Source organism: Peromyscus maniculatus, chromosome 7 (genome assembly GCF_049852395.1).
Source record: "Peromyscus maniculatus bairdii isolate BWxNUB_F1_BW_parent chromosome 7, HU_Pman_BW_mat_3.1, whole genome shotgun sequence".
In the NCBI taxonomy this organism is placed as follows: domain Eukaryota; kingdom Metazoa; phylum Chordata; class Mammalia; order Rodentia; family Cricetidae; genus Peromyscus; species Peromyscus maniculatus.
This window is the reverse complement of record NC_134858.1, coordinates 81,376,980-81,393,020: the sequence shown is the minus strand read 5'-3', so window position 1 is coordinate 81,393,020 and position 16,041 is coordinate 81,376,980. Positions and strand designations below refer to the sequence as shown.

The following is a 16,041-nucleotide window of genomic DNA, read 5'->3' as shown; positions in this document are numbered from 1 at the left end:
AGGGAGAGAGGGAGAGAGGGAGAGAGGGAGAGAGAGAGAGAGAGAGAGAGAGAGAGAGAGAGAGAGAGAGAGAGAGAGAGAGAGAGAGAGCGAGCGAGCGAGCTACCGAGATACAGACAGGTCAGGTGGACTTTAGATACCTGTCTAATACAGACACAGCACTAGTACAGACCATAGGAAATACAAGATGCTCCCAAGCTTCCTATTAGGTAACCGGCCATCTCCAATCTGAGAACCCAAGAAGAACCTGCTCAAAGAACCCCATCCTTTTCTCTTACAACACAGCAGGCTGGCCTAGAACTCACAGACAGACAGATCCACCTGGTCCTGACTCTTGGTGCTGGGATTAGAGGTGGGTGCCACCAAGCACAGCCACATCTTTTTAAACCACTACACTTTTAGATGTATTTCTGTTTCATAGTGTTTTAAATATTTGCAAGGTTGTTTGTTTAGTTCCTCTTCATACATCACCTGATTTTGTTTACACTGTTTTCATTACTGAGCAGTAATTTTTCTTTTCAGTCTATTATTTGGAATTGTTTTGTTTTGCTTTAACTTTTTAAAAACAATACAATCTCTTATTCTCCTCCTCCCATAATATTCTCCTACCCTTGTTATTATTCTTTCCCTTTTTTATATTTAATTTTACCCTCCCTCTATTTCTCTATTTTCTGGCTCCTTTACTTCTTGAAAGGGCCGGGGGAAGAGAGTGAAATAGATATTTGTGAGCTGAAAGCAAAGAAGGAGACATCAGGAGAGGGGTGTCCAAGTAAGGGAACAAGTCAGAGGACAGGAACACAGTGAGGACAGTACAATAGGGTGACAAATGACAAAAAAACATAATGACACATATTCATGAAAATGCCACACCGAAACTCATTCTTTTCATACTGACAAATGTCAAAAGAAAATAAATTTTGAGATAAATGTATGAAGGACACTGAGAACAATTTTTAAAGCAAATCAGGAAAAATTACATAACCTCAGCAAACATAAAGAAATAATAAAACAAGCACATGAATATTATTTCCTGAGAAATGGGAACAAAAGAACAGACCAAAAAAGTGAACAAAGTTTAGAATTTCAGTTGAGTAAAGGCACTTACGAAGGAAAATTCCCAAAATCAACAGAGGAAACCTAATATTTAGATAGCATTTAGATATATTTAGGCAGCACAGACATCTTGACTGGCATTGGTTTTTGTTGTTGTTGTTGTTGTTATGAAGTCTCAATGCCCAGTAGAAACTGGTAGTCATCATTGCAGGAACACTGTCTCCAGATACTAACATCTAATCTAGAAAGGCTTAATCTAAGGAAAATCAGAGAAGGTATTAAGAGCATGATTTAACCTATTAAAGTAGCTACTAGAGAATTTCAATTGACAGATCCCGCTGATTTCTACTGTTTCTGAACAGATCTGAAGCTACAACAGAAGGTCTAGGATAGAGAACAAAACTTAGTTACTAGTTTATAAATGACAATGACAACAGATAGAATTACAAAGAGGCACCACTTAGAGTTCATAATTATAAGAGAATGCTATGATAAAAGCATCAGGCTGGCTACAAAACTGAAATTTTATTTTGGGGTTCACTTTAAATCCAATTATAATGTTATATAGTGTTAATCTGGAAATAGCATGGACAAAAAATAAGTAGTTATTTTACTTAATAATATACCCATAATTACTGTGAAAAGTGCTCACTGCCGTCCGTGTGTTTACTTGTCTATTGTCACTAAACCTAGCATGAGCTGAGAAACGGTACAACAAAAAATTTGTGCAGCCTTTAGCTTACCTAATCTTCTTTAAAAGTAAGAGACCAAATGTAGTGGGTTTTTAATTATTATTTCAAGATATCCTGTCAATGAAGATTGGAGGCAAAGAAGTTAAAATGTACTTTCATTCTGAAAATACAATAGAGTACAAAGGTCTGATGAGAACAGTAGGATTTAAGCAAAATTTAGATTTCTCCAAATCAAGGAATTTGGTTTAATGTAACCTATTTATTTCTAGCACTAAACTTAAAAAGATCACATATATCATACTAAAGTAAGGTACCTTTAAAAGAGGCCTTTATGCTGGACTCACTGCTATTTATCTAATTCTCTGAAGTATTCTATAAAAGTGGTAGCAGTAATACTTGCTTCCTTTTAATATATCTTCTACTAAGATCAGGCTGTCCATCTAAAAAAGTTTAAAATTTTATGAACCCCTCTATAAAGGGCCGTATTTATAAAAAAAAAAAAAAAAAACGATGAACTGAGTGGGACAAAAACCATGATGGAGAGAACTGCAAGCATTCTTCTGGATATAGCAAGTCTAGGCAACACATTATCTGAGGAGGTGTATGGCTTTGCTCTTTTGAGGAAGGAAACTTCTACAGGTCTGACATGGCTTCCTATTTTGTAATGCACTAGACTTTGATTTTCCTCAAGCCTCAGAAAACAAATGCTGTATGGTCTACATAAAAATTTCATTAAACTTTAACACAAAGCTACAAACCACATAAATCTGAAACAGAAAACAAAACAGTCAAAAATCTATATTCACAAATTTTACTTTCTAGAAAGCAAGTTTTAAAGTAATTAACAAGTAGTAACTTGTTATTTATTAAAAAGGAAAGCTGTTTCAGAACTTGATGGTAATTTTTCATATGGCTTACTCAGTCAGTAAACTACCTTTTCCAAGTCCATTCCAGCTGCTGATCTAAAACAAGGGCTAGAGGGTTAGAAGTGACAAATATATAGGCTAGGGAGATGACTGGGGTTACAAAGGCTTCCTGAGTTCAGATCCCAGGGTCTACTGAGTTTTCTGCAAGTGACTGTGACTCCAGCTTTCACAGGGGCGAATGACAGCAAGATCACAGGGGCTTGCTGGATTTTAGCCTACCAGAGAAAGCAAGAGCCCCAGGTTCAGAGAAAAATGACTTCTACTTAAAAGAATAGGTTAAGAGTGGTAGACAACGCCAACAGTCTCTTCCGGCTTCTGAACTTAAGCATTCCTACATACATGTACACATACACTTACATCACATATACGTAAATAAATTTTTAAGTGACTAGTATGTGAAATATTAAATAAAAAATCTGATAGAGAGGTAAGTGATAAGTTATGGTTCATGTTTGTGCAGGTAGAAAACTGTATATATTTGGGAACGCAACAATTTTGCTCAGTTGGCCTTAAAATTTAAGCCTGTAAATCTTTCCCTGACTTTAAAGGTGGAAAAAAAAGTCACACTTACTTAGACAGACAGATAAACAGACACAGGGAGAGAAAGACAGACTTTTGCTGAACTCTTTAAGAGCAAGTTGCAAACCTGATACACCATTCCTTTCTAAAACAAAAACCTTCTCTGAATAAGTAGTCTAGCTAATATAAATAATACTATCTTCAATCTGCAGGATCCATTCCGTCTGTCAACTCTGCTTATGATGTACTCTTCTTTTTTTTTTGCACTGGACTCCATATACACATTACATTTAACTGTCATATTTCTTCAGGCTCTCCTACCTGGAATCCTGTCTTATTTATGTCCTCAGAAGTTTACAAATATGGTCTGTACAATGTCTCAGAACCTGGCTCTGCAGAATCTATCTATATGACATTATCCAGCTAATCCAGTAACAAAAGTTACTGCAAAGACACTACATTTTCAGGATGCACAGTGTCAATACATCCTACAATTAGTAAAGTTAATTTAGTCATATTATTTCCTATTTTTCTCACCTCCAATTTTTCCTCTTAAACAATTGGTACCATTTGGGGCATAGTGCAAGCTTATGTCAAGATCTTCAAACCAAGATTCCCTCTACCAGCCTCAACCTGCTAATAAAGAAATTAACCACATGAATGGTTTGAGAAAACAATCCAATCCCTAGCAAAGGGAATAAGTAGGTAGCAGAAAGGTTCTGAACAATAGTAAGAAAGCTCTGTGTTTGATACATAGGGAAGGTAACAATGTAACTAAAACACAGAAAAGGGGAAACAGCATCTGTCAAAGTTACTTGTCTTAATCAATTGGAGCTATTTTAACAATACCTTGGAGTGGGTCATTTATAAACAGCCATTTAAATGCTCAGAGTTCAGGAAGCTGGTAAATCTAAGACCCAGAGACTAAGAGATTCAGTTTCTAGTAAAAAGCATTGCGTCTACTTCCTAAGTAGAAACTTCTAACAGACATGATACAAGAGGCAAACAAGTCCCCTTGGGCCTCTTTAAAGGAAATCAACCCATTCACAAAGTCATGGCCTAACCATTACCAAAAGGTATACCTCTTAATAGGGATTAGTTTCAAGATACTTTTGAAATGGGAGTTTGGGGGTGGGGACCACAAACATTTAGATTCAGGTAATAATTAACAACTGGCAAACTCTTAAGATACCTTCAGTCTTATTTTGCCTTATTCCTGTCTTTCATGAAAAACTCTTCTCTTGGCTTCTAAGATGCTCTTCTCTACCTACCTACTGCCCTCCAGAATCAGAGGCAACTACCCATGGCAGTTATTATGTTCTTTTGTCAGTTTTAAAAATTGAAGATTAAGCTTTCTTCAGCTGTATGTAATGTTGCTTTCCATATGAATGATTTTTCAGCTGAATCTTCTAGGCTACATCTCTATCTTGTTCCCACTGTTCTTGTTGGCTTCCCACATAAACCTCTCAGACACAAGAGCAGGATGTCCAACTTAGCAGACGGTTTCTGCTTAAATGACTGACACAGTAAATGAGATGGCTTTCTGTAAAACAAGTTATGTACATACTCTCATACTCGTCCTCCTGTGTGTTTGTGTGTGTGTGCGTGTGTGCGTGTGTGCGTGCATATGTGTGTGTGTGTGTGTGTGTGTGTGTGTGTGTGTGTGTGTGTGTCTTTTAAATTATATAAATCTTATTTTCAATTTCCCTGCGATTGTCCCAGCTCTGCTTTGTTTCATGGCTCACTGTTAGGACCTTTCTAATTAACACCACTCCCAACATCACTGCTGTTTTAATCCATACACTGCAAAAGGATCCGTAAGAGGTAGTATACGCCCACAATCCCAGCATTTTGGCTGAACATGAGGCAGAAAGATGGTGAATTTCGGAGCAGCCTGGTTTCTGTAGGAGTCCTATCTAAGAAGAAATGCAGTGTATACTTGAAATTTATCACTTGTTCTCTCTTGCCCTCAGGAAAGACTTACTCTTTAGCACATCAGATAGGAACTTGATATGGTTTTCTTCCATCAGCATTTCTGGTTTTTGCTCAATGATAACCAATATTAATTCTGTGCTATATCCAATAATGTACAATTATATATTATAATTTCTCAAAGTTTGTAAAACCCTTTCTCTAACTTGGTAACATCCAGTCAATTCAGCTAAGGTGTTCCTTCTCCAGTAAATTCCCTTACCATTTTCTATGGTAAGATTAAATAAGGGGCCTATTCAAATATATTAATTTAGGTGTCCTATATCAAAAAGTTCCTATCATATGGTATCATTACTGTCCATTTACTATTTGTAAACAGATGTCTTCAAGTTTTATACCTCCAATTCTCCAATAGTGACGGGTAGAAAGATTCAAATTCATTAAAAACACCAACCCATATTCTTTACTATAACCTCTAGTAAACGTAGCATTTTACATTCCTTTGCCTTAATCTCAATGGAAAAGAAATACATTTTACCTTTCTGAAAGGAGGTGTGGATCTCTGTCCCTTTCTCTCTCCCCCACCCCTCCCTCTCTTCTTCTACCTGAGACACTGTATGTACCTCACTTTATGTGCCTGGCTAGCCTGAACTCTCTACGTAGGGCCCGGCCTGATTCTGCCTCCTCCGGAGTACTGGGATTAAAGGCTTGCATCACTGCACCCGGCTGGGATCTCTGTCTTTTATGTGCTCAATGAACTTTTGTATTGCTGTCTTAGTCCTGAGAATTCATCAACTCTGATTTTCTTTCGTAAACATAATTTCAGGCAGTGATCCTGAAACCAAGTAAAAAGATTATAAGATTAAGTAAGAATTAGAAAGTAAAATTTAACTTGTAATTATGCTATCTCTTTCCTTTTAAAAAATAATCTACCAAGACAATATTATTAAAATAAATTAACACAAATAGTAATAGTTTCCTAAAAGAAAATTTCACTTACCAATTACAAGGAATTCCTATAAAACTTTTCATAGCATTTATGAACAAGAGTTTAGCTAGAGGCTAGAACATAAGTCAGTGACTAGGTCACTGAGTTCAAAATCTAACATCACACAAGCATTTAAGACAGTAAAAACAGACAATGTTTGCTTAAGTCTGTCTAAAAATTAACAGCAGTAGGTAAAGCTCAATGGCTTTTATCTGTACCCCTGATAGCTACTAATCACATGCAGTGTTGCAGATCCTCCCACAAAAATCCCGTTATGTTGCTACTATTATTATCCATTCCCCTCTCTCCTTTAGAGGTGGTAAAGCTGTGTGTGACTAGAACTGAGGTCAGAGCTGAGGCTCTTAAGGATAGAACTAAACCTGCCTACAGTTGGGCCTTTGCAGAAAACTCAAGAGAATTAGTCCCTTGGTAAAGCTTTTGAAAATACCTGAACGAGCAACTTAGAAATAAAACTGAAAGTCTTAAAATACCCAATGTACTAAAAGAAAATATTGGTTAGTCCTTTACCAAATTGTTAATCCAATAAATATGTCAATGTGTTGGCACATGAACTACTGTCACAAGCTTTACCTATCCCTCTTCAATTTTCAAGACCAAGCTATAAAGTACTAGTCAGATCAGTATGTTGTGTGCTTCTAGAAAGTTGAATGAGAAAATACCCATCATCAGTTTGACTCTACAAGATAAATATGTGCAGTAGATATAAATGTGCCCTGTTACCCATTTAAGTGATAATACAAAAACAAAAGTAAATTGAAAAAAAATAGGTCTCACCATCTGACACATGGCCTCTGCAAGCACCTGCACATAAACTAATGCAAATACACACGCGCACGCGCACACACACACACACACACACACACACACACACACACACACAGAAAATAAATTTTAAAACACAAAAACCAGGCTCTATTAGCATTTCTACTCCAAGGTACTATTTTAGAGTATATAACTACAAATCACCATATAAATAAAAACTATGAGTTTGCACAATTAGCAAATTATATCACATTCTTAAAAATATCTTTTAGAATCTAGGTAAGACTATATAATCATTATTATGCTCCTCTTCTTCCCTTTTGTATATGCCTTCAACTAAAGGAAACACCAGGAGGCAGTTTCTTCTTTACTTATTCTTCTTCCCCAAATGAAATGCCCTGAGATGCCCACTTTCTTGTAAGGCCGGATTATTTCGACCCTGCAGGCTATATGATTCTGTGATAAACCATGTGTCTTTATTTAAAAAACAAACAAACAAAAAAAAAAAGGAACTATTTCCAAGAATAAGTGGTAAGTTCAATTGAGCCTAAGGTAGTTAATTTGATTATTCCCTGGCTCAAAGTACTTTCATATGTTGTACTGAAAATTTTATTAAGCTCAAAAAATAGGAAAAATAGGAACAAACACATTATATCAATGTTGTTTTATTCAAAACATTCTAAGAGATTATGCATCAAATTTCTATCAAATCAGATAATCCTGCATAAATTTGGTATTTACAATCCATATTTCTCTTAAAGAAAGAACTCCCATAAGGTTCTTTACTCACATCAACAATAGAAAAGCTGTACTTTTTTAAATCATCAAAGTGACAATGTCACACATTTTTTATGATCACCAAAATTCAAAACCAACACAATACTTCTCACTCTCGTTTACTACCACTTTTAAAGGAATTCTTTCAAATATTAGAAATGCCTTGATTTAGGTTTTGAAAACTAAACTTTAACCTATTAAATTAATAGCTATGTTGATATCCAGTTACAATTTAAAAGTCACCTACTAATGTGGCTGTAGCAAGCACAAAGCAAATACAGTTATCTGCTCTTCATGAGTTTAACAATCTATAAAGAAGCTTAGAAATTTTTATTTTTGTTTCAGAAAAGCAATGGAAATGATAAAAGGTAAAAGTAGGAGATATTGATACCAGGAGTGAAGTACAAATGCCCAATAAATTAAAATCAATTAAAAAAAAATGTGAAAATTCTTTCAGATGTTCTTTTCTGTAAATGTTCTATAGATAAATGGATGTATAGGTAGTACTTAATTTATATGCAAATTCATCCAAAGAAAAACAAAAGGAATCTATAATCATTGCTACTTCAATTAAAATTAGCAACTGGAGAGATGGCCAGTAGTTAGGAGTATTTGCTATTCCCGTAGAAGACCTAGGCTGATTCCTACAATCTATATAGATGCTCACAACCATCTATTAACTCCATCTCCAGGAAATCTGATGCCTCTTCTGAGCTCCATGGGCACCAGGTGCACACATACATATGCAGGCAAAACACTCATATGCATAAAAAAATATAATAAATAAATCTTTAAAGTTAGCAGCAGTTCCCCAAATTCAAAAATGGGAATTTCTATTTGAAGTTCTATCTCCCACTTTATTGTTTCAAAGGTAATTACGGACTGATAAGGCACTTGAAAAAAAATAATTTGAAATACTTCCAAAATAATTTTTTTCATTCAAAGTTGAAAAGCCCTGCTGATCACAAAATCCTAAGCAAAAAAGTGTCAGATATGCTTAGAATTTCTATCACCATTTAAAAGAGTTTTCTCAGGTTAGCAAGTAGTTCTCTGCAGACAATACTTTTCCACAACTTGCCCGGGCTCTGGTTCTAATTAAAAATATGACATAACCTTTTCTAAGAGCCCCACCATCAGCCTATGTGATTACTATTGAGAAATACATAAACGCACTACATAGGGTATATGTAACTGTGATTATACTGTAACAGGTCTAAATTTAGGAACTGCTAAACTTGGAAAAAGTTCGAATTTAAATAAAAACTTGTTAGAGCACACTTTTAAAATTGCCCAAATTTCCAGTTTCCCATTAAAATCAAAATTTTTACTTCAAGTTCTTATTTCAGCAATGTTTCTTCAATTCTATCTACCAGTAAAGATAAGACTTTAAAAATGACTTACAGTAAATATCCGCCTGCCAGTTCGATCAAAAGTTACACAGTACACCGATGATAAGTGTCCAAGAATTCGTTTATGCATCTTCATATGCTGATACACTGCAGTTGGAACAAGTCGTTCAAGTCTGTATTTCCCATTCAGCTTCCTTGAAAACAGAGTATCCGCTACCAAAAAAATGGGGGAATATAAATGTACTCCAGAAACAAACTATGTTTCTTAAATTCAGATTTCTAGAATGTTTCATTTATCACATGCTGCTTTAAAAAAAAAAAAAATGCTTTCTATATGGCTCCTAGTTTAAAGTCTTCAAAATAAAGAATAAAAATAATTTATTGCTTGAAATAAGTGTCCTCATTATTCTTATAAATAACCAAATCAAATGATGTATCCAAAGTCACATTCTTTAAAAACGCATTTTACACACACACACACACACACACACACACACACACACACACCTTTTAATGCTAAGAAATAAGGTTCCCTTACAAAAGCAGTTAAATCTGGACTCTAGTAATTTTTCTTCATCAATTAATAATACTCAAATACTCTAAATATGTCTCCAAGAATGATTTACAACACATCTTTCCATGATTGAAAACAGAAAAGTCACTTGGGGATCTTGACTTCAAGAGCTAACTAAGGCTAATCTTCTGCTTTATATGCTAACTCCAACACAAAATGTTCTCATCTAACTTAATTACTACTGTACTTACTTCCTATACATAACTTATGGACAGAGAAGATAATCAATAAATCTATGCTGACTGATTTTGTTTTTAACAGAAGGCGGCCTATTTCCCACCAAAGTACATGCCATCACTACAGTTTCTCACTTGAACTTTATCAGAAAATTTCTTAAAAACAGTATATGTAGTTTATATATACACACATACTATAACACTAACACAAACACACACACACACACACACACACACACACACACACACACACACACACTGCACACAGAGTATGCTATCTAACTCAAATTAGAGCCTAGCAAAAATTATAATTTATGAAACAAAAGTATCTCACTTAGGTGTTTTTTTCCACATGCACTTTTTGACTCACACTACATTTGTGTGAGTTCTGCTGAAAAGTTAACAAAACTACATGCTTCACAGGTTTTAAAGTAACACTATTTCAAAGTAAATTATATACGCTTATATGTTCTATTACTATAAAATCTTATTTGAATACAACAGATATCTACTGTTAGCCTACAAATGCTATTCAATAATCTAACCCTGAAAATATCACAAGTCGTCTGAGAGCTGTGAATTAACTTACTTAGTTAAGTTTAAGCAGGTTATACAATAATTCAGTTACAGGAAACTCAGAAGGTTTCCATGGTAGTTTAGCCTCTGTCATGTATTTCTTACACACAGAAATAACCTGGTAATAAAGCATCTAATGCTTGGCTTCAATTTTATTTTGTGGAAACAAAACCAGTTATCAACTATCCTTCAGAAGCAAAATAAAACTGTATTATTCAAATAATACAGACCACTGACATCTCAGACTCACCTGTCTGTACCGTAAGAAAATAATAATATGCAACCCAAATGATGACAGTGTTATCAAGATGTACTTTACCTCCTTCTACCCAAAACTTACAAAATGCTTAGAAATTCAAATTTCATAATATTTAACACTGTTCAGGTAGGAAGACACAACTGTTAGAGACCATTAAAATAACAAAACTACTATTTCACAATGACTACCCATAGTATGCATCAAAATTTTTAGTCAAAACTTTTTAAAAAATCAGTTGATAATATATTATTTATAAAATATTTTATAGATGAGAACATGTTACTGCCTTAAAAATGAGGTTTACTCAATCTTCAAGATAACTAGAAATAAATTTGAGTCAACCAGAAAAAAATAAAAATGCCACACCACAGGAGTTTGCAATCTCTAGAAGTTTGCTATCAAACATTCTAGAAACACAAGAAAGTATCTTTAACTACACTCAGTGACACTTAAGCAATTAATTACTTAGCATTCTATCCTGTAGGAGACAGTATTATAAAGCTTTCAACTAACTTATGAACCACCAACAGCACTAAGGATATGGCATAGTAAGGAAATAATATATAGAGATACCAGGTAATCAAGTTGGTGTTTCAAACCTTGTAATTACAAGAATTAAAGAAAAAAGAATATATTAAAATACAATTGAAGAGGTCAAATTAAAAAAAAAAAACTATCAAAAAGGTAGGTCATTTTTACAAAAAAAAAAAAGATAATCTAGGAATCAATGACCTCCTATTTTTTATTATACCATTGCTATAACATCTATCTATCCTACTAGATCTAACTATTTCACTGAAAAATAGAAATTACCTTGTATTTCATTCACAAGCAAATGCAGAGCCTTTTAAACAAAAAGGAATATAAGTGAATCTTAGTTAATAAGATATATAAGGCTGTTCAATGTAATTTAGTGCTCAATGTAATTTAGTTTCATGGGAAAAGACATAATAGCAATTACTCATATTCTAATAATGAGTTAATTATATTTTTGGATAAAAAGGAAATGTCTCAAATTATAGAAATTTTAAAAATTTTACTAGAGTAGAACATCAATTTTTTAAATGAGCATGGCTAAACAGATGTAAGGGGATACAAAGCAACTGTTCTTTTATTAGATTATTTAAAGCTTTAACTAGAAATACAACTTTGGTTTAAAAGTATGTTTATTTTCCTAATTATGGAAAAAGGAAATAGTTCTAAACTCGACTAAATCATTTTCCCTTGGAAATTCTTTCTTATCATCCCAAGCCAAGAAGATACCCCTCTAGGCAGACTAGTGAATTTCAAATGTTTCCTAACTTCATGTCCCAGGACTACCACCTTCTCTACTCAAATCTACAATATTTTCACTTCACTCAGAATAATCACCAACTTCCTTTGATACTGACCTACCAAGGTTTACATAAACTTGTCTCATATGATGGTTAATATTAACTATCAACATGACATGTAAGGAAGCAGGTCTCCAGGGTACACTTGTAAGGGATTATCTATATTAAGGCTAACTTCTGAGAATGTCTGTGAGAGACTGTCTTGATCAATTAATGTGGGAAAAACATTTTTTTTTTTTCCGTTTCTTTGAGACAAGGTTTCTCTGTGTAGCTTTGAAGCCTGTCCCCAAATTCACTCTGTAGACCAGCCTGGCCTCGAACTCAGAGACTAGCCTGCCTCTGCCTCCTGGTATACGACACCATTGCCCAGCTGAGGGAATGCATCTTAATTGGGGGTGGGACCATTCCCTGAGAAGGGGGTACCTTCACTATATAAAATGGAAAGGGTAAGCTGAGCTCTGGCATACATGAATGAATTCACTGTTCTCAGTTTTAGACTACGAATGCAATATAACTAGCTATTTCAAATTCCTGATGCCTTGATTTCCCTCCTAATGTGGTACTGTAACCTGGAATTGTGAGCCAAGCCAAGTAAACCTTTTCCCTGTCAAGCTGATTTTGCCAGGGTATTTTATCACATCAACACCTGTCTGACCTCATTTGTTACTTCTGTCTCCTTTGTCAGCTCCAGTTGCTAATCTGCTTCATTCTTCCAACACTTCAGATATGCTCCTAATTTAGGGTGTTTGCATTAGCTGTACATCCTGCCTATCATGTGGGTGTGGGGGGGGGGTTGTTCTTTTAATCTTTCCTCAAATGCCTGGCACCTTTTCTATGAAACCAAAACCGATTTGCCCATTGAAAATCATAACCCACTCTCACCACTGGTAACACTTGATACCCTTTATATAGCCATGTATTTGTTCCTTTACAAAACTCATTTACAGATAAAACCATATTTTTATGTACTGTATTTATTTCTCACCTCTTCCCATAACATACAACATAACTCCACAGATAATGTATTTTGTTTGTTTTATACTTAGACTAGTCTAAAACCTGGCTATTCTCAGATCAACACATATTTGGTGAATTAACAAGTAAGTAACACAGTAATAAAATAATTAGATTTAAGAATAAGATGAAAATGGAGTATCTCTGTATCTGATAAGATATTTTCTATCTCTAAATACTGTTTTGTATTTCAACTACTCTACTAAATTGACTTAATTTACAGATGACAGCATAACTAAATTATGTTTACTCAATTTCCTGAAAGTAAATCAGTACTGAAATAAAAATGTTGGCAATTATTAGCCATTTGAAATATCACTCCCTTTAACTACCATAGGTGGAAAGCCCTCAACACTGTAACTAATACATATGTATATAAAACAACACATGTGTATGCAGGATATAAAGCTGAAGAGTTCAAATCCACTAATTTCTGTACCAGAAAGACAAAACTTCCCAAACAAATCACTTCTCTCTTCTAGTTATTTCTTAAGAATTAAATTATTATGGTACATAGTCAATTTAGAAAATAAAACATAACTGCAAAAGTACAATACATAACCCCCACCCAAAGCAATTTCATAAATTATCCAAGTTTTCTTCAAAAACCATTTAAAATCTATGCAGTATTTGTGTTCAAATCTGGCAGAGATAAGTTACTTTTTGTTTCTTTTCTCACATAATATATTCTCATTACAATTTCTCCTCCCTCTATTCCTCAAAGTTCCTCCTCACCTCTCCCTACCATCTTTACCCACTCCCTTTCTGTCTCTCATTAGAAAAGAACTGGCTAAGAGATAATAATAAATACAACTAGATAAGATATACGAAGATAAAACAAAAACTATCACATTGAAGTTGGACAAGACAGACAGAAGGAAAAGAGCCAAAGAGAAGCACAACAATCAGATTCTTGTCTGCACATTCAGAGTCTCACAGAAACACTAAACTGGAAGTCATACATAATATATATGCTGAGGACCTGGTGCAGACCTGTGCATGCTGCTTTAATCTCTGTGAGTTCTTGAAAGCTTAAAAAAGTTTTGTTTTTTTTTTTTTCTGTTTGTTTGGGTTTTTTTTGTTTTTGGTTTTTTTCAAGACAGGGTTTCTCTGTGTAGCTTTGGAGCCTATTCTAGAACTCAATCTGTAGACTAGGCTGGCCTGAACTTATAGAGATCCACCTGCCTGTGCCTCCCTCCGAGTGCTGGGATTAAAGGCGTGCGCCTCCGCCGCCGCCGCCGCCACCACTCGGTGCAAGTTCCTCTTTATACACTTCAGTTTCTGCAGATATGTTATGGAAAATCATTTCCATTTTCCACAATATACTTGGCTCCTATGTAATGCTGTCTTTTGACACTATCATATTTTACACAATCACTAATATCAATTTTTTCTGTGTTGCTTTCTCCTAATTCAATAGTCCTCCTGAGAAAACAGTACAATAAACATCTACTTTTCAAGATTTTTGTTTACATTTCTCATTTAGGCTTTTAATACATCTGCAACTTTAATATACATTATAAAGTGAGTTTCTGAGAGTGATCTTCATAGTTTCATATATTTAAAAGTTTAGTTACAGGGAGTAGAATCCTAGAAGGAGTAAAAGGATTAAAAGGTGTGGCCTTGTTGGAAGAAGTCTGTCCCTGGGGGTGGGCTTTGAGGTATCAAAAACCCATGCTAGGCCCAGTCTCTCTCTGCCTACTGAAAGACCCTAGCCCTTCAGGCTTACAACCCCAAGCCTCAGGAAAAGAGAAACTTCAAGCACCAGGAAATGAGAAACTAAATATCTAGTTCCAAGGGCAACCTGACTTAGCCATTGTTCAATCTCCCTGCAACCATATAACAATGTAAAAAGATTTCTGTTAAGAGATGTGCTCAACTGTGACTGGGATAGTTAGTTGCAGGTGTTCCAGGAAGGACCACGTGACCTGTGTGTAAACTCCACTCCCGCCCTGATACCCCCCCCACCCCCCGCCTTGAGGTTTCAGGGAAAATGTACCTGTTGACGTAACTGTACCCCCTCTGTGATCACTCTGTGATCAGACCATGATCTTGTGAAACGAAATTGTATGGGAATTGTAATCTTGTGGGTTTTGTGGTGTTTTCCTTTATAAGTCCTTATGGGGCTGCAGTAAGACGAGGCTCTTGCTCTTAGGAGCAGGGTTTGCCCTTCTATATAGAAGCTTTAATAAATCCTCCTGCTATTTTATCAACTGGACTGGAGTCTGGGTTCTTGGGGCGCCCACTTGAGACCCTAAACTTTGGGTTCCAACACTACAATTCAGGATGTAGTGCCCAACTACTTATCCAACACCAGGGGTGAATGCCTCCGCACTCCGCACCATGTTGATAATGAACTAAACCTCTGAAACTGTAAGCAAGTCTCCACTTAAATGCTTTCACTTAGAGTTGCCTCAGTCATGGCATCCCCATACCATCACAGCAATAGACAGTGACTAAGACAGAAGTTTGTTACAAGAGTGAGGTGTTGCTCTAACAGGCCTGACCATGCTATTTAGCAGGGGGAATGTTGGGACTTTGGACTAGAAAAAACTGGTTATGCTTTAAGTGGGGCTTAATGGACGTTCATTATAGGAACATGGAAGACAATGCAAAGGGCAATTTGACATGTGAGGACCCAGCTCAAGAAGTTCTAGAAGGAAAGAATATTAATAAGCGGCCTAGAGACCAATTTTATGATATTTTGACAAATAATATGGCTGTTTTTGCCCTTGTCCTAAATATCTGCCTGAGGCTAAATTGAAGAGTTTTAGATTAATGACATTAGCAGAGGAAATTTCAAGACAGCCTAGTATGGACGCGTGTGTGGTTATTAGTGGTCATGCTTTAGCTCCTAATGAAAAGAAGCAGGCTGAAAAAGGAAAAATATAAAATGTACAGTGTGAGGAGGAAAAGAGCACCAGGAAGTATAATGGAGCTAAGTCCTGTGCTCAAGGAGATAAAAAGTTTAAAGAAAAGCCTGATGAAGAGTTGCCTGGGTCATGATGTCTCTTCACAGCAATAGAAGAGTGACTGAGACAACTTCTAAAGACTTTTCCGCCCCCAAATTACTAACCACTCTATCTAGC

General features: G+C 35.4%; 1 protein-coding gene and 1 long non-coding RNA gene across 13 annotated transcripts in view; one reads left to right on the top strand and one right to left on the bottom strand.

Moving 5' to 3' along the window:
- Phip (PHIP subunit of CUL4-Ring ligase complex) overlaps positions 1-16,041 on the bottom strand; it is a 126,592-nt gene that overhangs the window by 82,029 nt on the left and 28,522 nt on the right. For 4 of the 7 annotated variants that reach the window (XR_013052864.1, XM_076576760.1, XM_076576761.1 and 1 more), the window contains one exon: positions 9,072-9,232. The exons of 2 other annotated variants lie outside the window; for them this stretch is intronic. Coding sequence is in view for 3 of the 5 variants with exons in the window: in XM_076576760.1 (XP_076432875.1) it covers positions 9,072-9,232 (161 nt within the window). In the remaining 2 variants the exon portion in view is untranslated. Of the gene's footprint in view, positions 1-3,727; positions 3,827-9,071; positions 9,233-16,041 lie in introns of those variants that run through there. One more of the 7 variants, XM_042281381.2, reaches the window with a different exon arrangement.
- Positions 1-16,041, top strand: part of LOC121830920 (uncharacterized) — a 114,901-nt gene that overhangs the window by 98,196 nt on the left and 664 nt on the right. For 4 of the 6 annotated variants that reach the window (XR_013052867.1, XR_013052868.1, XR_013052865.1 and 1 more), the window contains one exon: positions 12,985-13,038. The exons of the other annotated variants lie outside the window; for them this stretch is intronic. This is a non-coding gene — a long non-coding RNA (uncharacterized LOC121830920). The remainder of the gene's footprint in view (positions 1-12,984; positions 13,039-16,041) is intronic. 6 annotated transcript variants of the gene reach the window in all.